The sequence below is a fragment of the Eptatretus burgeri genome, chromosome 3 (assembly GCF_056783735.1).
Source record: "Eptatretus burgeri isolate ZD-2024b chromosome 3, Ebu_testis_v1, whole genome shotgun sequence".
NCBI lineage: Eukaryota > Metazoa > Chordata > Myxini > Myxiniformes > Myxinidae > Eptatretus > Eptatretus burgeri.
Genome location: NC_140963.1, coordinates 25,971,322 through 25,993,556, shown reverse-complemented (window position 1 = coordinate 25,993,556; position 22,235 = coordinate 25,971,322). Strand labels below are relative to the sequence as shown.

At 41.8% G+C, this 22,235-nt stretch overlaps 1 protein-coding gene across 4 annotated transcripts in view; it reads right to left on the bottom strand.

The window, feature by feature from the left end:
• CCDC93 (CCC complex scaffolding subunit CCDC93) overlaps positions 1-22,235 on the bottom strand; it is a 104,400-nt gene that overhangs the window by 52,718 nt on the left and 29,447 nt on the right. For 3 of the 4 annotated variants that reach the window (XM_085872735.1, XM_085872736.1, XM_085872733.1), the window contains exons 7-13: positions 21,945-22,045; positions 16,353-16,370; positions 13,646-13,682; positions 13,370-13,477; positions 8,523-8,573; positions 7,926-8,012; positions 2,288-2,404 (exon numbers count right to left, since the gene is read on the bottom strand). In XM_085872735.1, coding sequence (XP_085728861.1) covers positions 2,288-2,404; positions 7,926-8,012; positions 8,523-8,573; positions 13,370-13,477; positions 13,646-13,682; positions 16,353-16,370; positions 21,945-22,045 — 519 coding nt within the window. The remainder of the gene's footprint in view (positions 1-2,287; positions 2,405-7,925; positions 8,013-8,522; positions 8,574-13,369; positions 13,478-13,645; positions 13,683-16,352; positions 16,371-21,944; positions 22,046-22,235) is intronic. The other variant, XM_085872734.1, reaches the window with a different exon arrangement.

The window sequence follows — 22,235 nt, the reverse complement described above, 5'->3', positions numbered from 1 at the left end:
CACCAAGAATGATGGTCACTCCATCCGGATTAGCTTCAGGACTCTCACAAAGGGAAGTGCCAATGAAGTTCTGAAGATTTCCTTTATTTCTTGGATTCTTCATGAGTAAATTCCAGTCCGGAATTTCTAGACTCTTGGATGGTGAGAATTGTCTTGCCTGGTCTGTCTGGTTTCTCCTCTGCTGCTCATCACCCTTCAAAGTATGGCTATCATCAAAATCATACTGATCACCAATGATGTTGACACAGTTGCACATTTCAGGTTTCAACTGCAGGAGCTTGCGAAGATACAGCTGGGGAAGTTCACCAAATGTTTTCACACCCATTTTTTGGTATTTATTTACAAATGCCATTGTGTCTACCAGATAAACTGTGTATAGGTCACTCTGTGGTAATGATGGCAGCTGTAAAACAACATCCTGCTCAGCTTCAGCAATTAGCACTGCCACGAAATCAGACTTGTTGCCTTTGCGCATTACAAACCCCTGTGCTAAGCGTGGATCAACCTCAAACAGGGATGATGGGTAGTCTGTCCACTCATGGGAAAATGCAATCTGTCTTGTGACTGGGTCGGCATCTCGATAGAAACACAGCACACGTGTAGCTGCAGTCTCATCTTGATAGATCCTGATTAAACTCTGTTGCCTTGATGGGTTTGATTTCTTCTGTGAGGAGAAAGTTACCAGCTTCAGTGGTTCAATCTTAATAGAGACCACCTCTTCTGCTTTCATAATGGCTTCCATGCCCTTAGCTTGAGCATGGACCAAGTCTTTTGAAGCATCCTTCTCACCAGTTGCTCTATTGAGCAGATCCACTTGGTTGTTACACTGGAATGGGTTTATCATCTGCTGGCATATCACTTTCTTTGATCTCCTCAACATGCATATGTTCTTCTGTTGCCTGCTTATGTGTTTCTCCATGATGAGTAGATTCCTGTTGGCCTAGATTAGCCATAGACTTTATGTTCTCTGATACAGCTGTGAGAAATGGTGCTGTCTTCACATATTTATCTCGAGCAGCTGGTGCCTGAGATATGCCTTTGAACAGAGATGTCTTCCCTTCATTGTTATATGTCTGCTCCAGGGCCATGTCACTCCAAACACCATTGAATTTTCCTTTGGAAGAGTGAATCAGTGAAGTACCCAACCTGGATCCAGCAAACCTTAACCGAACTGTGTTCAATAGAGTAAGAGGATTTTGGGGGTAGGGGTAACTTTGGTTGACAAAAATGTTAATTTTCTCTTTAAAAATTGATAGAACTCACTCAAATTTGCTGTTTTAATTAGCCATGGATACCATGTTCATATCACATTAAGAGAAATTAGTATTCTAATGCAGCATCTGCCTATGATAAGAAAAGTTCTAAAGGCCATCTTCAAAAAACGTTATTTTTAAGGCATTTTTCACAAAATTATGTACTTTTACGAGGTTTACTTCCACAAAGGCATTTTTTTTTTGTCATTTTACAATGCACTGATTGAATTCTTACATTTAGTTCACATTTATTTTTAATGAATGTGATTTTTTAATTTTTTTAGAAATTTTATTGACAATTACTGTTTTATCAAATTTTTCAAATCTTCCTCAAACAAAAACGTCCGCCAAAATTTTTCGCAAGAGCTTATGAATTGCCAACATTGGTTTTCATGAACTGCAAACATATATCTAAACATCCTGGGGGTGTAAAATTTTATAGCAGAGGCTGTAAGGTCCAACCCTAAAACAGCCTCGTACACAGGTTGGCTCCCGGACTATTAGGTTCTAAAACAAATACTGTGCTTCTCCGCAATTCCTGTTGTAGATCAGATATGTGAAGTTTTAGATTTTTCAGATCAGGATTTTGACAATAAATTGACTAGGATAGCACTTTACCAATGACATCATTGTTATCCCCTGTACACCCCATGGAGAGTTGATGACATTTGCCAAGTTTCAATGTTTCGTTTTCATTTCGGAGATGTCCAATATATTTTCCTTTAATCCAATATGGCTGGCATGCCATATGACCTATGACATCAGAGCTATCAATACAATATTCTTAAGTTTAAAGTTTCACATTGTCTGGACAAGTTGTTGCACATAAAAAAGTTTTAAACCGAAAACATATTTAGACGTGGTCACATGCACAGACAGAAACGGGAATTCCAATAGTCTTGCAACTCCTTTGGTGTGAGACCAATATTGGCAGAGTACAACAAGTATAAGTAGTTGAAATTTTTAAAGGTAATCTATGCATTTCAGCAGTTATGGCAAAATAATATTTAATACACAATTTTAAAAATGCCCACCTCCTCAACTTGTTTGGTACGGAGTGTGAGCTGCTTTTTCAGGGTTGCCACCTGTCTCTTATGCTGCTGCAGAGCACTGGATCTCCCTGCACCCTCTCCAGCCAAGAGCTCAGATTGCTGCAAAAGTCAAAAGGTGTTGCTATCATTTTGAACAAGGCAATACAGCTTGCTCAGTAATGCAGATGTGATCAAACAGTATGACAGAAGGAAATCACGGTGTAGTTGGCTAAATCAAATTATACTGTTACTTGTGAAAAGGCAGCACCATCCAAAACAATCAACGTGGAGATAATCATCAACTTTGCTTTCCAAATTAAGTCACCAAGATTTATCGAGTCGTAAGTTAATCACAATTTTTTTTTTTTTACATAAAGGGAAAAAGAGATCATGAACACTCTTCAATTAGCAAAACAACTCGTTACTCCTCGAAAGTCCCTTTAGCATCAAATTCTCCCTTCATTATTCATCGCTTACCTTTCCAATAACTTTCAGGTGGGGCATTCCATGTCAAGTGTACACACCTTCCCGACACTAATACCTCATTTTCTCACCATATGTTGGTCATTAATTCACTTGGGTGAAAAAAACTCAAAATACCAACTTTTAGACCTGTGGGCCCATTTTAGGGGCCCCCCAAAGTTGGGCGCCCCCGGTTGACCCACAATCTTCCAGTGGCAATGTATCACAGGTTGTAGTGGTCCGATTTGGATGATCTTGGAATCAAAATGCTCGTAAAAGCGAGATCTTTCGAATCGCGTAAAGTAAAATCACTCCGAAACAGTAATTCAAAAAGTTATAGTTTGGGGAACACTTTAACCTTGGGCCCCCGCCCCCCAGCCAAACCGATGATCCCGATATTTTTTGTGTGAGAATACCCCTTCATATACTCCAACACCTCAGCATAGATGAAAATGGGATCTCAATGGGTTCAAGTGTGATGATGGTTTTATTGTTTGGGATCCACATATCACCAATTCTTGATTCGACATTGGGTGACGTTTGCCGTCATTGTTCCAATGACGTCACCTGCTGGCAGGCAACTTTATGTCTGAAATTGACAATCATCATCTCCAGACTATTATATATGTACTAGGTGAATGCACCCGGCGCGGCCAGGATTCTTTTTGAATTAATTTAATCTTCTATACATATGTCTGATGCGAGCACAGGATCAGTTCCCTATTGGGCCATGGCAGTCATAGGCTAAGGGGGTTGGTGAGGGGGAAAACACACCCCCTTCCCCCCCCCCCCGGCCGAGGGGCCTTGCCACATAGCCTATAACCTTCCCGGGCCCATCCCGACATTTTTTGTTTCAGTGGTTAGCTCCTATCTTTCACCTTTCAGGAGATGAGCACGTGCAGACAAACAAACAAAAACTTAAAATCATATGTTAGATATATTGTATATGGCGTTGGCCCCATGTCATTGGCTGAACTTGAAAAATTAATGTTACGAAATCAAGTGATGACATCATAATTCGGAAACCGGAAGTCGGAAGTTCAATTATTTTACATCGGGACACTCCCGGGTACATGTTCTGTCAGCATGTGAAGTTTGGTGAGGATCAGTCCAGTACTTTTCGCATGCATAGGTCACAGAGAAACACACAATCAGGTGATGACATCATAATTTGGAAACCGGAAGTACAATTCTTTTACATCAGGACACTCCCGGGTACATGTTCTGTCATCATGTGAAGTTTGGTGAGGATCAGTGGAGTACTTTTTGCGTGCATAGGTCACAGAGAAACACACAAACAGACTGACACATTTTCAACTATATATATATATATATATTATATATACATACATATATATATATATATATACACACACACACATATATACATATACATATATATATATATATACACATATATATATATATATATATATATATATATATATATATATATATATATATATATATTATATATACATACATATATATATTGCATCATTTACGAAAAATTATTCTGCCTATTGTGTCTATTGATTTTTAAGTGAACATTTTTTGTATAACCATCATCGAATGAAGTTGTAAATGGGCTAATCTCAGTTTTTGCATATTTTGCAGTAAGTATGGCGACTGAAGATCGAAAGGAGTTCCGAAAATACTGTTGCGATCCGTTCAGCTGCCATAAAACGAAACAACGAAAAGATCTTCGCAAGATGTCAAATGAAATTTTCTTCAAAGGTGAAAAAAAGATGACAGACTTTGTACTTCGTGCAGAAAAAAAAACTCTCAGTTGTCACCAGAGCGTATTGAAGAATCATCTTTGACCAGTTCGAAATTATCAGAAGATACTATCGAAGGCATTGCAGAATCTATTTCGACAGATGAGGACGAGGAGGTTTTTGAGCGAGAAGCAGAAGTTGACTTATTAAACCAGTCGTTATCGATGATAGGCGAAAGCCCATTCGACAAACGAAAGGTGGAAAGGAACCCAGGGTACGTTCCTGAAAAGCGAAGTAAAGTGGAAGATTCTGTGCAAAAGAAATTAGAACTAGTTGCTGGACCAAGCACTGCAGAGAAAACGCAAAATACAGCATCAAAATGTGATGAAAACTGCATGCCAGAGGTGATCAAAAGCCTGAAAGAAAAATACGTTGTTTCGAGCCGTTCAGAACAAATACGTATACTGACAATATTTGCTAGGAATATGAGCATCAGAGGGATGATGAATGAATTCAGTTGCTCCCAAAGAATGGCTGTGCAAGCCAAAAGTTTAGAGAAAGAAAATGGTATGCTATCGTCTCCAAATCCCAAACAGGGTAAAATATTGCCTGACGAAGTGAAATCCGCCGTAACCGAATTTTACCGAAGTGATGAAGTCAGCCGAATAATGCCGGGAAAAAAGGACTGTGTGGTGGTCAGGAATGAACATGGAAAAGACAGAATTCAAAAGCACTTGGTACTAAACAATCTCAAGGAACTGTTTCAGAAATTCAAAGAGAAGAACCCTGGTTTGAAAGTTGGATTCATGAAGTTCACCATGCTCCGTCCCTCGGAGTGTGTCCTGTCTGGCTCAGGCGGTACACACAGTATGTGTATGTACGATACATTAAAATGTGAAACTCATGATGTTTGGTTCCAAAATGCCACAGATAGCCGAACTTCCCAGCTATAATCATGTGACAGCACGCATACTGTAGTTTGTAACCCAGCACAACCGGCAGGTTATTTCAGAACTTGTGAAAGTTGCCCATCAATTTAAGACTTCTAAACCGAGTTACGGAGTGCTTATGAACTAGAGTATATTGATGAAATTCAGTTTAAACGGTGGACATCCACCGACAGATCTGAACTGAGCTCCATGGTCCTGCCTTTGGAAGAATTCATTAATCAATTCTGTGAACGCGAGGTGAAATTAGTGAGACATGACTTCATTGCCAAGGCCCAATCTCAGTTTCTGAAAAATGACAAAGACAAAATAGGTGAAGGAGAATTTGTCATTATTGGAGACTTCTCAGAGAACTATTCGTTTGCCGTACAGGATACGGCCCAAGGATTCCATTGGAACTTCTCTCAAGCGACAATTCACCCCTGGGTTTACTATTTCAAATCAGAGTATGGCAAATTAAACCACGATTCATTCACGATTATATCAGAATGCAATACTCACGACGTTGTCTCAGTTTACCTCTTCCAAAGAATGCTCATTGAACACTTGAAATCCAGCTTTGGAAAAGTAAAGAAACTTTACTATTTCTCAGACGGTTGCGCTGGCCAATATAAGAATTGCAAAGCCTTCATAAACCTTTGTCGTCACAAATCAGAGAATGGTATTGACGCAGAATGGTATTTTTTTGCCACAAGTCATGGCAAGGGCCCTTCAGATGGCGTGGGAGGTACAGTCAAACGAGAAGAAACACGTGAGAGCCTGCATAGACCTTACGATAGTCAAATTATTTCTCCAAAAGATCTTTTCGCCTTTGCTGAAAATGGTTTGAATGAAATGAAGTTCGCTTACGGGATCCAAGAGGCGTATGACGAGGAAGAACGAAATCTGGAAGAAAGGTTAAAAACGGCCAAAACCATAGCTGGAACTCAAAAACTTCATGCTTTCATCCCTATTTCTGAAACTGCTCTTCAAGTACGCGAATTTAGCCCTCGTGAGGAACACGTCTCAAGTCAGCTATTTCAAAATCTACACCAACTTTTAACGGGAAACTCTCAGGTTATGTCACAGTGCACTATGAGGGAAAATGGTGGCTTGCTTGCATCATGGAAGCCTTTCAGGACACTCATGAAGTGAAAGTGAATTTTCTTCATCCAAATGGGCCCGCAAATAGTTTCTTTTTTCCTGACATTGAAGATCACTGCATTTTAGACATTTCTGATATACTTCTTTCCGTGGAACCAAAAACTGCTTCAGGTGGAACCCACACAAACAGTAAAAAGAAACACAGCTGTGAAATATAACATTTAATTGGTTGGCAAAAATCTTGACTATAATATGCTAGGAAAAACTCTTACTCATATTAGTATCGCTTCCAGTTCCTGCATGTGCATGTGGAAAATTTATGTACAATATACTGATATAGTGTACTGGAAATCGTGTTCAAATATTGTGCTATGTTTTGTGACGTATTGTGTGTCCGGCACCCGAGTCCCCATACAATAAAACCATCATCACACTTGAACCCATTGAGATCCCATTTTAATTTATGCTGAGGTGTTGGAGTATATGAAGGGGTATTCTCAAACGAAAAAAATCGGGACCATCGGTTTGGCTGGGGAGTGGGGGCCCAAGGTCAAAGGGCATCCCAAACTATAACTTTTTGAATTACTGCTTCGGAGTGATTTTACTTTACGCGATTCAAAAGATCTCGCTTTTACAAGCGTTTTGATACCAAGATCAGCCAAATCAGACCACTACAACCTGTGATATGACCTCTGGAAGATTGTGGGGCAGCTGGGGGCGCGCAAATTTGGGGGGCCCCGACAATGGGCCCCGATGGGCCCACAGGTCTAAAAGTTGGTATTTTGAATTTTTTCACCCAAGTGAATAAATGACCAACATATGGGTAGAAAATAAGGTATTAGTGTGGGGAGGGTGTGTACACTTAACATGGAATGGCCCAGGTGCTCGACCAACACAATTGGCAAAAAACATTTTCGCCAAGCAATGATAATATTCCACCAATGTGCTTGTGCCATTCCAGACTATAGTGCATGTTATACAAGCAGAAGATATAATGTGTTACAATCACACTTACAGGAAGAGTGATCACTTAATGTAGAGTCTTGCTGTCTATCGAGATTATAGTGGATCTGACAACAAATGAGCTGGAATAAAATAGATCTGCACACGGAGTCACACACGAACTGACACACAAAATGATTATAACAACCTCTCTGGTCCCTTCAGAAACGGGTAGGGCTAAAAATAACAAAATGGTATCTGGAGGTGAAACTCAAATGCACTGGCCTTTAAAATCAATGCAAAAAATTCCAAACATCGCTTCCCAATGTCCGTGAACTTCAGGCAATGACAGGGTTTGGCATCAAACCTGTGGGCACATGGTGTCAGATTGAACTATTCATTGACTGACTGACAGACAGACAGGAGACCTGGATGAAGCATGCTCTCTTGTAAACATGGGTGATGTTTGCCCAAAAGTTGAAATATTACCTTTTCAGCATATTCCGTAGCAATTTGCTTGATTTCCTCCGACTGCAATCCCACAATGTAGCCCACAGTGCTGGCTGCCAGGCGACCCTGTGATGTTACAAAAATGCAAAATAAATACAACCAGAGCACACTCACTGTGAACCAACAACCGGCACTGATTGATGTAGATGAGTACTACCTGGTCAGGTAATGAAATTGGAAGTTTGATTTGGCCTGAAAGCAAAGAGACCAGTATACATGGCTGTTCAAAAGGGTGTATATGAACGAGATAATCACTATTCCAAAACAGGCCGATGCTTTTGACGAATATTGGTCATATTTGTTGTTGATGCACATTGGCCAGACTATTATGAGCATCTCATTTCAAAGAACTTTTTGAATGTGCCTCGTAGCTGTTTGTTCAATTGTTTACAGTGGTGAAATAATTGCTGACAAAATAATACATACATCTGCCTCATTGAGATGAATCATCAAAACAGACAGAAAATATAAATCATAGTCCAATCAATGATGACTCTCAAGCTTATTTTACAATGACCTGTTTCTTGGCGATATTACAAAAAAACAAAACAATACATCAACGGAGCGAATACAAACCTCTTCCGTAGTCATAGCAGCCATTCCACTCATGAGTGTCTTGATGCGAAGCTGAAATAAAAGAATAAAAAAAGTTTTTAATAGATGACATGATAATTGCTGACATTGTGTTGGGGAAAAAAAGTGAAAGACCATCGAAAGACCACATTCAGTGGTGTGTGTGTTTCGACGTTTGAGTAATATTGAATGAATGGAAAATTAACAGAATAAAGCTAATTGTATTAACTATTACTTTTCTTTTGTCGCAAACAACATTCTTACAATCAAGCAAGAGTCTATATTTTGTTTTCAGAAAGCAAGTCAACTTGAAGTAACAAACGACAAGCCACAGGATCCTTTGGCAAGGAAGAAGACAAACACATGGTTGGATTGCAAAGGATGTTCATACTCCATTATGCTTTGATAGTTCTCTCTTAAAGGATCGTATTAATTTGGTGGCTATTGCACCATCTGGAAGTTTATTACTCATGCGTCACTCTATGGCTGTGGAAGTATTTCCGGTCATCCAGACGAGCGTGCTTGCTTTTTGGTTTCATTGAAAGACCCCGAGTACCCACATATCCTGTTATTCCAATGAGTAACTCTTCATTGAGAGAGTCTGTCTGGTGGAAGATGCGGTAAGTTTCCAATAGGTCTCCACGTCATCTTCCAGTTTTCAGTGCTCTCAGGTTAAATCTTCTTGGTCTAGCTTCATATGATAGTGCCTGGTGTTGGTTTAATGGCTAGAGTGGTGGGCTTGGGATCCTAGGGTCCGAGTTCAAATCCCGCTTTGCTGTTGAATTAATACGAGGTGGGGTTAACTCGGCCTGTCATCCTTCCGAGGTTGGCAAAATGAGTGCCAGCTTGCTGGTCTCCTGCGTCGGAATGGCAACCCGTCCACAATTGTGCCCAATAGCCCAGGAGACTGCTTCGGCAGCACAAATGCTCTGCACAGAGTATGGTCCCAATGGATGGATATGATAGTTCTCCAATACTTGGGGTGAGTTTGAGGGCCCTCACTTGTATTTTTTCTCGTATCCTTTTATCCTCTGCGAGATGGGGACTCCAAACTTCCATACAATAGTCAAGGTGTGAACGAAGTGTTCAATGTCGATTGGGGGATTTTCTTGACAATGCTATGAGGAAGAGGAGAAGGTTCAGGAGGAAGGAACGTGGCTGACTGGTCATATTGTTGCGAATTTGGAAGCTTACTGCACTCAACATTCAGGTCCCTATCGAACAGTTATATTGGTAAGTGTGTGTTTATAGTTAGGGCCCCCTACCTGTGTCTAACAGGAATTACATGTGTGCGCTGTGGAGATTCGTTTGCAACAAACCTCCTTCACTTCACTCCACATACGGACGCCATCGTCCACGTGTGTTCGGCCACGTACGTGGGCGGAGATTTCCAACGCCTCAGACCGGGACTCCACCCAGGAAGGCAGGGGCGTGCCCCTTGTCCAATCAAGCCACAGAAGACGGCTTTCCCATGACACGCCGGCCAATGACGGTCGAGATGGCCACAGAAGGCGGCTTTCCTACGACACGCCGGCCAATGACGGTCGAGATGGCCACAGAAGGTGGCTTTCCCATGACACACTGGCCAATGAGGGTTGAGATGGCCACAGAAGGCGGCTTTCCCATGACACGCCGGCCAATGAGGGTTGAGATGGCCAGAGAAGGCGGCTTTCCCACGACGCCCCATCAAATGAGGGTGGAGAGCGCCTAAGACGGCGATTTGCTCACCCCGGAGGAAAAAGGAATACAAGAAACGCCAGGCTGGGTAGTGGTGGTGGTGGTAAAAGGATTGAGTTGGTGGTTGGTCGTCTTGGTTGTCACCTGGTTGTTGGTCATCTTGGTTGTCACCTGCTTGTCGTCTTGGGGTCGTGGTCATCATCATCGTCGTGTTGCGGGTTCGAGTCCTGCCGAGCTGGATCATCGTCACCTCTGATCTTCGCCTTGGTCGATTGGTGCATGGCCGGTTGGAGAGCACGGTACCTGGTGCTTGAAGCGGAATCGTGTTGCGGGTTCGAGTCCCACCGAGCTGGATCGTCGAAGACCACACGAGGTGGACAGGTCCAAGCACAGGCTCTGGTCTCGAGCTCACCTGTCCTCGAGCTGGAGGCCTTCAATAAAGACCATTGGGGTCCATTTCTGTGTGTGTGTCTGTGTGTGGGCCCATCTTTAAGTAGCAACTGGATAAGTACTTTTGCTTGTACATTGACTGCATTTCTTATAGTCGGATAACTCTGCTCTTTATGTGTCCCTTTCCCCCGACTGTAAAATAAATCCCCTCTTGTTGAATGTTTCAGTTCGTCCTTGTCCTTTCCTTCATTGGCTTAGCACGGTGCGTGTTGGGTGATTAAAAAGGCCGTTGCTGCCATAGTTGTGCATTTGGACTGACGGGACCTCTGTAACCATCTGCTCAGGTTATGCACGGGTCGAGCACGGTTACGGCTCGTCCCGTTCGAGCTCCGTCGAGGGTGTGAATTCCTCGGAAGCTCGCCACGTGGGCCTCTAGGTATTTTGAAGTATGGCAAATAACTCTGCCCACGCAGTTGATTTATTGACAATTCACGGTCCTGTAAGGGACCCGTACCTTTGGAGTTATCCGAGGGTAACGATCTGAATTCCAGGTGTTCGGTGGAGTCGACCCTGCTGCTCCAACTAGCGGTCGTGCTCGTCGCCGATACCCGGCCCACAACAATATTATGGTAAATCACATACAATGTTTATAATGAGTTTCTCATGGCTAATGAAGGGGTTAAGATTTCATCAAGGCTATTCAGGTGTGAGATGACGAGCAATTGCAGTTTCGATCGAAGGCGATAACTCCAGCAATGAACTCAAGTGGAGACGACCTCCCTCCCTCCGACTTACGTTCTCTTGGTCTCGCTTAATATTTTAGATAGTTGTTATTAAAGCATACAAAGGCTCAAGTGGAGCAATCATGACGAACACACCAAAATCGGAACAGTTGGCGTTTATGACATGGAACAGAGAAATGTGAGGGTGAAACTTTTTGTGCATTTCCAGAATATTTTTGCTGCGATAGGGGAGATTGGTTGACAATTGACATTGCACTCGCAACCGAGCTTTCCAATCCGAATTGCTGTTAAAGGTATCACCAACGAACTAGAACAGAACTCGGTAGAGTGCATACCTCTGCCAGGCTGAACAGTTTTTGTTTTGTATCCCACTGATAGGCTGGATCTGCATCCGGACCTGAACCAAAATCTAATCAGCTTGTTCTCGTCACTGACGCAACTTATCCACCAAGTTTTGTCATAACACATTCATGCTTTGAAATATCGTGCTACATATCATTTTTGGCACTATCTTGTTTAATGGTGAAGAATCACTTTGAGATTTCAAAATTCGAGTGTCCAGATATGGATTTTCACCAAAATCCAATAAATTCGTCCTTGTCACATACCCAACTACTCCACCAAGTTTTGTTGAAATCTGTCCACAGCTTTTTGAGATATCCTGCTCACAGTTAGACAAACAAACAGGGATGAAAACAACCTCCATCCACCTCCGGTGGTAGAGGTAGAAGCTGCTGTTCAGATGCAGTGTCAGCAGAACTATCAGTCCATTGGATGGAGAAGCACAAAGGCCACAATCCCATTTGCATTATGGACTTAAAGATCTCATGGTATCTTTCAACAATGTCAGCTTTTATGTGCTGGGACCCATCCAAATTTCCACAAGAAGAGGAAGTGATAGGATAGGAAATGTTTGTAACAAGCAATCTGCCATTGACAGTTTACAAGTACCTTAATTAGTGAGATGAAAGCTGTTTCAACAGAATAACAAAGTTACAACTTCAAAGTGCTTGAAGTAATCAAATGACCTTTTTCTGATAATTCCAAATTGCTGTCATCGAGAGGTTCAAAAACAATACAGTCCGAGTACATCGAACACATGATGAAAGCTGGGCTCCATTCGGCCAAACAGCGTTTCAGGTGTATAGTGCTCTCTTCGGCCGAAGTGTTTCAGGTGTATCGTGCTCTATTCGGTCGAACAGTGTTTCAGGTGTATCATGCTCTATTCGGCCAAACAGTGTTTCAGATGTATAGTGCTCTCTTCGGCCGAAGTGTTTCAGGTGTATCGTGCTCTATTCGGCCGAACAGTGTTTCAGGTGTATCGTGCTCTATTCGGCCTAACAGTGTTTCAGGTGTATCGTGCTCTATTCAGCCGAACAATGTTTCAGGTGTATCGTGCTCTATTTCCCCGAACAGTGTTTCAGGTGTATCGTGCTCTATTCGGCCGAACAGTATTTCAGGTGTACAATGCTCTGCTCTGTCCGTTCAGCTGAGATTGGCTGCAGTATTCCACGTATGCATATACCTTTGTTTATGGTACTCTTGACTTGCACCTATCATATGCCAGAGCATTTCACCTTGCTTCAAGCTCTGTTCTCCCATCTTCGTTCCTATAGTTATTGCTGGAAGCAAGCCTTGCCCATTTTGCACGTCATTTGTTCTCAGCTTCACAGTCACTTGCAACTGAGCCTCATGCATGTGCATGTACCACAATGCCATGACCACAAACTACGTAACTCTTTTGGAAGTCCATACACGTGTGATATTGGCTTGTTTGATACCGAAACAAAACAATACACTGGTAGATTAGGAAAATCAACTTGTTGCTCTTCAATTTTACAGCTTTGAAACAAGGAAAGCTCTTTTTTGAAAATGTTAACTTTGAAACTTGAATACAAAAGTTTTGAACTTGCACTACAATTATTACCCAACAGGTTCAAACCTTGCATACATTTTTTTTTTAATACCTTTACTGCTATGGAACCAGGAAGTAAGTTCCACACTGGCTATTGTTATCCTTCTTTATATCGTCAATCTTACCTCTTCAGCCTCCCTGGTGTACTCTTCATCCTCCTCTGAATGTTCTGCACGATCAGCAGTCTCTGCTGCCTTATCTCTTGCCATGCCTGTTCCTGCAACACTTTCCTTCTGTATGTATGGAATGATCATTTCAGGAGGATGAGGTTTCATCAGACCCACAAATTTACAAATGGAAAGTTGCATTTTTCTGCAAGGGGAGTAAATTCTTACAAGATTGCATCCAATCTCTTTTCATCAAAACATTATGGCAATGAAGCAAAATGAAGATACACTCACCTTATCTGTGCTCCCAAGCAAGCTTAAGCCATGCCTCCTAGAAAATGGGAACATGATGTATTATTTAAAAAACAAAAAAGAAGAAAAAACATGATCAAGAGATAAACCTGAACCAAGCGTATGTAACAGGCAATATACAACCCAGCAGCGGTAAAAAGACAAAGAGTGCCAAAAATTTTAAAGGACAAAATGATGAAAGAAAGTGTGAGGTGCAGGAATAGGGATTAGATTGTAGTTCGATTCACCTCAGTTCAGGTAAATGTACTTGCAGCATGAAATAAACAACTCTTGCCAATTTGTATCAAACAATTTCTATTTAAGGCATCAGGCAGACCATTTTGCACAATCAAATTACACTGATTACAATCGATCCTTTTCAACTTGAGCTATCACTGCTATTGCAGAAAATAATTACATTTACTCAGTCATACAGAATCTTGTATATATTGTGAACCATGGCGTCTGTCCGTGCGTTTGTCTGTCTCCCATCAAGGGCAGCCGCTTCCCACACTGTGTTTGAAAAGCTGCCGATTGCTTGTTTTTCATTTTCATTTCACTTTTATTGATGCAAGAGTCGGTCACTTTCTTATCCTTTCGAGTAATCTCCAAAATAAGCATGAACATGCGGATTCAAGTTGATTTAACACAGATCTTCATGGAGTAACACAAGATTTAAAATCGCTATATTTTGCCCTCGTTTTAGACAAACCCAACCTCAGCCGCCCAATTTTGCGGTGGACAGTACAAGTAGCTTCGGGCTTTAGCTGTTAGTGCGAACTAACCCTGGGGTATACCTATTGATTGAGAGCTGTATCATCCATTTATTTAAATTTGCCCTATAGCTTCCTGCACTTTAGCTGCAGTCTGTAATATTGGGATGTGTTCAAACGGATTCTGCTCCAGTATAGCAAATGTGGGTCAAGGCATGAGATTTTCAGTGTGTTCTGCACTTTTTCTTTCAGCAGTCCCCTCCCTGTACACGAGTTACAATAAAGGTCAGCCAGGTACCTGAAGTATGATAGACAAGTAATGGTTTAGTAATATTTTCAGACTTCTTCAAAGAATGAACTGGAAGTGTGTTCAATCATGCATGGCCCTCTTAAAATGCTCCATGCAACTTGTATAAAACTAGAGAGTTCATAGAACACATTACCCAGCACTGTCTTGAGAAACAAGGACTATGGGGTCTACAAGTGGCAAATATGATGAGTCGTGATGACAGAAATGCCATAGTATGTTGTCCAAGTACTGTACTGCTAAACGGAAGAGTTTTGAAAGTCTGAAAAAGACAATTTGTATTCTAGTGTTCATTTATATAATTCACTTGACATAAAATAGATTCAAAATTTATAGAAAAAAAAACAACTCCAGAAGTTTACTGCCGTTGATGTAGCCATTTACTTTTACACCACCCTATCTAATACGTTACATTAGTTATTCATGCCTGTGGTTTGTGTCTTTTATGATGTCCTTAAAAACAGTAAGTTTCCTGTTTGTACCAAAGTACTGCTAAACTACAGGTTTGTTTTCTGATTCATGTTTCAATTTGTGTTGAAAATGCAACATTAAATTGAAATCAAGTTATTCCTCGATCATGAACTGATGTTTGTCTGTCTGTCTGTATGTCTGTCCTCAGACAGACAAAGTGAACCAATTTCTTAACCCCGCTTTTCGCTACACGTGAACAGAGTAAAAGGTGCACTGCCCCGATTAAATAAGTAGAATCCCATAGCGATCGAATAACATTGATGTCTTCAAACTGCCTAGACCCCTCTGCAATCTCTTGATGCTGAGGAAGGGTAGAGCGCAACATATAAGAAAAACCATGAAAACGCAATGAATGCATATCTGGGACAATTCAGGCCGAGGTTCAAGTTTAATGTCATTTTATGTTTACTTTAATTTGAACAGACAAAATTAAACAAATATCAGTTACGTCAAAGTTGGCAATCGTTTGCATTGATCTTATGTATTTCAGCCCATCTATTTTGATGTTTTGGTGTCTTGAAATGATCGTCGACACACGGTTTTCCACGGCTTCCATCCTTTAACGCGGTGTTTCTTGAGAAGCTGGCAGCAGAAACAAAATGTATTTTTTAAAGAATCATATCTTCATTCATATGGATGTGTTTATATTAATAAATGCCGATGCTGAGCAACAATGACGTATCTTTTCACGAATTGGGGCACTGGTGATAAAAAAAAAAGTCATCAGACACACACACAGACGTGCTAAATACAATCAAATCTCACGATCATTGCGCATAGGAGGCATGAACAACAAAAACAGAAGGTTGTCTATTTGGGAAGTTTTTTTTAATCACATGGCCGAAATGAATTTTCATAAAATAAAATGGAACAATAATTTTAAGTGCAAAGGCTGCATGCATCATCGTTTGTATCCTATTACCATTTGGTTATGCGGATCTTGGAAATGAGCAGACATTCAGAAAACAAGGAAATGCAGAAGCCGATCATCCCTGTTTTTACTCTTGTTAAGAATAGGAAAATAAAAATCCACATCCCAAATAAAAATAAACTTGTATATCGTTATGAGATTGAAATTAAAGGAGATTCAAATGAAGCAGACTGTTAGAGGATTCACCATTTTTCTGTGCTGTGTTGTTAATGCATTTGTCTGCCATAAAACCTCCAAAACAGCCATGCATTTTAGCAAAGATCAATTAAAATACACACAAGTACTCACAAAGGCAGATCAAACACCCTGAATACAACACCGAGGAAAAGGAAGTAGAACGGAGGTACTGTCAGATAAAATTGACCGACTCAAAAGGAGAAGCCACTGGGGCAAGACTTGTTTAAGAAATAATAAATTAATCCTTAAACCAACAGAGAGATCCACAGTAAAGAAGAGACATCGTAAAAGCTTAGATTTCCTTTTTTGTATACAAAGTCGAGGTTTGGAGAAGAGCTGCAATATAGAACAGAAATGAAAGAACAATGGAAAGTGGAGAAACATGGTGACAGTTGGGTTGGCGGACAAAAGAAAGACTTGGAGGATGAACGGGCACGAGGGAAAATGAGAGTCAGGAGAAGAAGAGATGGGGTGATCAGGTTGGATACAAGCTCAAACACAAGAGGAGAAAGGGAAAAACTGGGGATTAAACAGAAAACGGAGGTGTGTGTGTGTGTGTGTGTGTGTGTGTGTGTGTGTGTGTGTGTGTGTGTGTGTGTGTGTGTGTGTGTGTGTGTGTGTGTGTGTGTGTGTGTGTGTGTGTGTGTGTGTGTGTAACTAAAACACATTACATTAATCTGGAAAACAATGCAAGTTTCGTGAGAGTAAATAAGGGTGGAAAAGATCATGAGTATGTATATGAGAGGAAAACAGCCACCTTGACACCATCGTGGGAACATTCCTTTGAAAATTTGCAGACAATTCCTTTGATACAAGTTTAAAGTTTTACATGATTCGGTGCCGATCAGCCTTTTTGGGTGCTGGTTGCATCATTGGTTAGGGGCGCGACTATACCGCTGATGCGGTGCCTCAATTACCAGTACACTGGTACTCATTTCGCCGACCTCAGAAGGATGACAGGCTGAGTCAACCCCCCGGTGTTAATTCAGCGGCCAATGGGGCTCGAACTCAGGACACTAGGATCCGAAGCCACCACTCTAACCATCAAGCCAACACCAAACTCGACATGATTTGGTGAAGTTGTGGATATATTTTGTGGCTACTTATGCATTTTTAAAAGTACACAGTTCTTTTGAAGACCCTATTCACTTTGTTTTACTGTTCTTCCTTTTAGTAGCAGCCCATAAAAGCATGCCGACTTCCATTGATAACAAAACCAATTTCAATTGCAAAATTATTCCGAGTACATTGAAATACATAGAGGACACCAATGAAATCATGGGTGCGATATCTAAACACAACTGAAAGTAAAATTCAGTGGAGGTATTGAAACAACTAAGATTGCACAAATTTATTCTTGGAAACAGATTTCTGCACAAAAGCAAAATGGCTGTCTGTAAGGGGCAGAATGAGTGTATTCTTTTGCTGGAAAATCCCCCCTAAATTAAGGTTTACAAAAGCCATAATAACGACTGCAAAGGAGGAACAAGCAAGGGTGGGTTTGCAATCAATGAAACACACGCTCAGTCACCGGTAGGAGAAGAAGCACGGACAAAGCCTGTCCCTTAGCCTATTAATATGTAGATTGCACTTTTTATTGCTGAACATCATATTCACAACTACCAGGGGGCGTTGTAGGTGGGGTGAATGGAAATTTGTGACAACCACAAACTCAGGGTGGAAGGAGAGGAGGGGTGGGAGGAGGAGAGGGGTGGGAGGAGGAGAGGGGTGGGAGGAGGAGAGGGGTGGGAGGAGGAGAGGGGTGGGAGGAGGAGAGGGGTGGGAGGAGGAGAGGGGTGGGAGGAGGAGAGGGGTGGGAGGAGGAGAGGGGTGGGAGGAGGAGAGGGGTGGGAGGAGGAGAGGGGTAGGAGACGACGATCAAATTATTCACAAAACCCAGAGCATTTAACACATGCAATGCTCTGCAGCACAAAGTACATTTCTGGAGGTGGTCAGGATCATGTCAGATATATGCTTCCTAACGACCACCCCCCCCCACCCTGCGGCCCCTCTTCACCGACACATGTATCTCATACCACATCCTCCAAACTGATTTACAACATAACATTGCACCTTAAGTGAATTTGAATGACTTGCTGTGATGTTCAATTTTCACTGACAAATGGTTATCAAACTTGTTCAACAATCCTGACCAAAACTAACAAAACGACTGCTTCTCAAATTTGTACTTCCACCACCAAAAGTGGACGAAGGTTATGTTTTTACCCGTCTCTGTCTGTCTGTGAACAGGATATCTCAAAACATTGTGGACGCATTCGGACTAAATTTGGTGGAGCGGTTGGGTGTGTGACAAGGACGAAATGATTTGATTTTGGTGGTGATCCAAATTCGGATCCGGATGCGGATGCGAGAATGTTTCAATTTTTTCAGCGATTCTTCACCATTGAGAGGTTGGGCCAAAAATGATAAATCAAACATGGTAGAACAACCACTCAAGGGAAGCCAAAAAAGTGGCGTTTATAGACAGGTGGTGTTTCTGCACAGGTTTGCGGGTGCCATTTTTGTTTCTCTTTTTCTGTGGCACGGCATTTTTCTGCAGTAGAGTGATGATATTCATGCACAAGTACCCAAATGCATATAGTAGGCAAACCTGCCTTTGGTGACATTTATTTACTCTTTTATTTATTTTTTTAAATTGATGAATTCACATTTCACTCTGTCATTTTGGCAGTCTGGAAGCGTTATACTTTATTGAAGTAGTCCAGGATTGTCGTCTTTTCCATGTTTGGCGCAGTTTAAAGAATTTGGCTCAACCTTTTCCTCCATCTCCATGCAACTCTCCAACAAAGCACCGCAACCATTGCTCACTGCAAAGGCCTTCATGTCGACAAGGCTTGCAGCAGACTCGCGGATGCTCTTGATCTTGTTCTCTGCAGGTAAAGTGGCATCCTTACCCTACTCTTCGCTCATCATTTGTTTATCCTCGTCAATGTCAGCCAGCCTGCACTGGAGATCCTCAATGTTAGCTGCCAGCCAATTGTCAGATGTTGGTGAGATTCCATCGACTACCACAAGTTCACCGAGACATTTGGATAGCGTCTTCGCAGGTAGTCTAGTTCCTCATCCATCTTTGTTTGCCTCAATGTTATTGGCATCTGAAATTCCAATTACCCACTTCTTGAAACACTTCTGGACGATTTCCTTATCCACATCCCTCCATAACTGATGGATCCAGGAAATGGTTTGCAGAACATTAGTTTGCCGAATCAGCCCTGGTCCAGTCAAGTCTCTTTCAATCTCAAGTTTTTGCAAGATGCCTCTCAGCTGTCTCTTCCTAAACTTCAACGTCAATGACTGGATGATCTCTTGTTCCATCGGCTGTGTTTTTGAAGTGGTGTTTGGGGGAAGAAACAGAAGCTTCACATTCTTCAGTTGGAGGTGACGATGGCATGGGCCATTGTCCAGCAACTATGGGCCACTGGCCATTGTCCAGTTCGCATGGTAATCCACAGGGAGGTCCTTCCTTTTCAGCTTTCTGAAGCAACGTGGCTTTGATGGACTTTCCAATGATGAGAGGGTTCTCCTTCTCACCAAGAGCATTGGTGCACACAGCATCACAGTCAAACATTCCTTGAAACGCTTCCACCGGAGTAGTCCTCACGTTTGATATGGAGCGTCAAGTCCACCGATGCCTTAAATAAGAGGCCAGTCTCATCCATGTTGTGGATGTCACATAGGTCGTAACCAGCACAAGGTTCAGGAACCTTGACTTTCCATTCCTCCACTGTTGTCCTGTCAACACTGCTGCTCTCACCATTCATTTTTCTGAAGACGATGGTACGTCTCTTCCTGAAAGCTTCCAGCTACCCATTGGATGTCTTGAAGTCATGAACCTTGAGCTGCTTGGCAATTTTGAGGGCCTTCTCTTGGAGCAGAGTACCAGAAAGGGGAAAAAAATATCACAGTCAAGTCCTTTAACCACTCGGAGAGCAATGCGTTGATCTCCATTTCCTGTCTTGCGAATTTCTATTTTCTGGTCAAGAGGAACATTGCCCTCAAATTCTTCCACGCAGTCTCTTCCTCTTCACGATGTTTTGGATCTGTGTGTTTCCGCAGCGATGGCCTCATATGTTGAGCATCTCAGTGATCACTCTGCAGCTCATCTTATGCTGGTGGCACATCTTCATCATGTCCATTTTTATCTCCAACGACAGCCGATTACGCGATAACTTCCCAGGATTCACGAAAGAAGCCATTGCCCATTGTTAATCGGAGGATGGCATTCAGAGTTTGTGATCCCATTGAAAACAAAGTCAAATTTGGAGATTGAAAACACAATCCAAATCAGAGCACACAATTGATGAAAGAGAAAACGCAAATGCACTGAAACATGGAACTCGGAAGTTCTGTCCAACAAAATGAATATATTTTATTTTTTATATGATATACGGCTCGTAATGGAGCTGCCACTCACACATCTTACACACACGGCCATACAAAAACAAGACACAACACAGGACTATTAAATGATAAAAAAACCACAGCCACTGAGTTTCAGGGAAGTGACGCTCAGGGTACCAGCAATGTCATATCAATGGTGGCACTTTTCTTACTGCTTATACTCGGTGGTTTGCCATTGCCTTCACAGCACTGTTTGTCTGTACTCTATCCTTTTGAAGACCTCCTAGACACGGGGATGACGCTCTAACCATTACACCACCCAGTTTGGACTCTGATATCGATTGAAGAAATCTGTAAGAGATCTGTCAGTGTGTTTTGTGTGAAAACCATTTTATGCTTGGAAAGATGACTGAATTTACCGATTTACGATGGAATCAATAACTGCAGTGTACAGTTTTGAGTTTATGAAGGGAAGCAAATCGGGTAGTCACTGGCTGCGTTAGACAGGTGATTGTTCAGTACATGTTATTTAACACGTTTGCTCTGCGAGGGGAAATATATGTGGCCGCTTTGAACAGGTGGTCACTCTGTGAAGGTTGTCGCGAAGGCAGATTTGACTGTGTCGAATGATTTTTCAAAAAGTTGTGGATAAGTTATGACAAAATTCGGTGGATAAGTTAGGTAACAAAAACAAGACAATTAGATTGTGGTTCAGGTCCGGATTCAGATCCAGCCTATCAGTGGGATACAGAACGTAAACTGTTCAGCCTCGCGGAGGTTTGTGCTCTTCCGAGTGCCATTCTAGTTTTTTTTCTGTGATCATTTATAGACACAAGGCAAGAGCAGCTCAACACGTGACCGACAACAGTTCCTCACAGCAACTCATGCATACCTTAACCTCTTAAAGCAAAGCTGTTTTTGTGATTGCCAGCAACAAAACACTCCCGTTCGAAAGACAATATAATTAATTTATCAACGAGAAGATGCCAATGTCCCTTGTGCTTTATAGCAACGCCATCCATCTTATAAGTATAAACGAAACCCAATTAACCCAATTACCCCCAACCATATAATCATGATGATCTATACCAGATTGCACTCTGAGCAAACTAAAAATTAAAAAAATAAACAAATGGAGAACTAGATCTTAATTGGATAACCTACCACAGCAACTGAGAACAGCCCATGAGCTATGAATAAGCAATTATGCCTTCAAACACATTTCCCTTAATGCAGGAGTAATCACCAGCACAACATGGCATTTAACTTGTTTATGGAAAAAAAAATACGAAAACTTTAACACAATCACTGCAAATGCAAGACCTTGCACAGAAAGCATACCTGCCATATTCTAGCAGGGTGGAGTGAACCCGAGAGTCCTCATCCGTCAACACAGCTGCACTGGCTTGGCGTCTAAAGCGGCGCTGAGGTTTATAGACATCCTGGACGAATGACAAAAGATGAAAAGAACAATGGTTCAAAAGTCAGACTCATTCACTCTACTGTCATGTGCACAGGGTGCACAAACCTTTTCTTCACACCACCCCAGACACGTAGAGCATTGCCCTGCGATAGCCGAATGGGGATTAGCCAAACTTTAAACCATGCGCTGGAAAATGTTCACGCTATGCT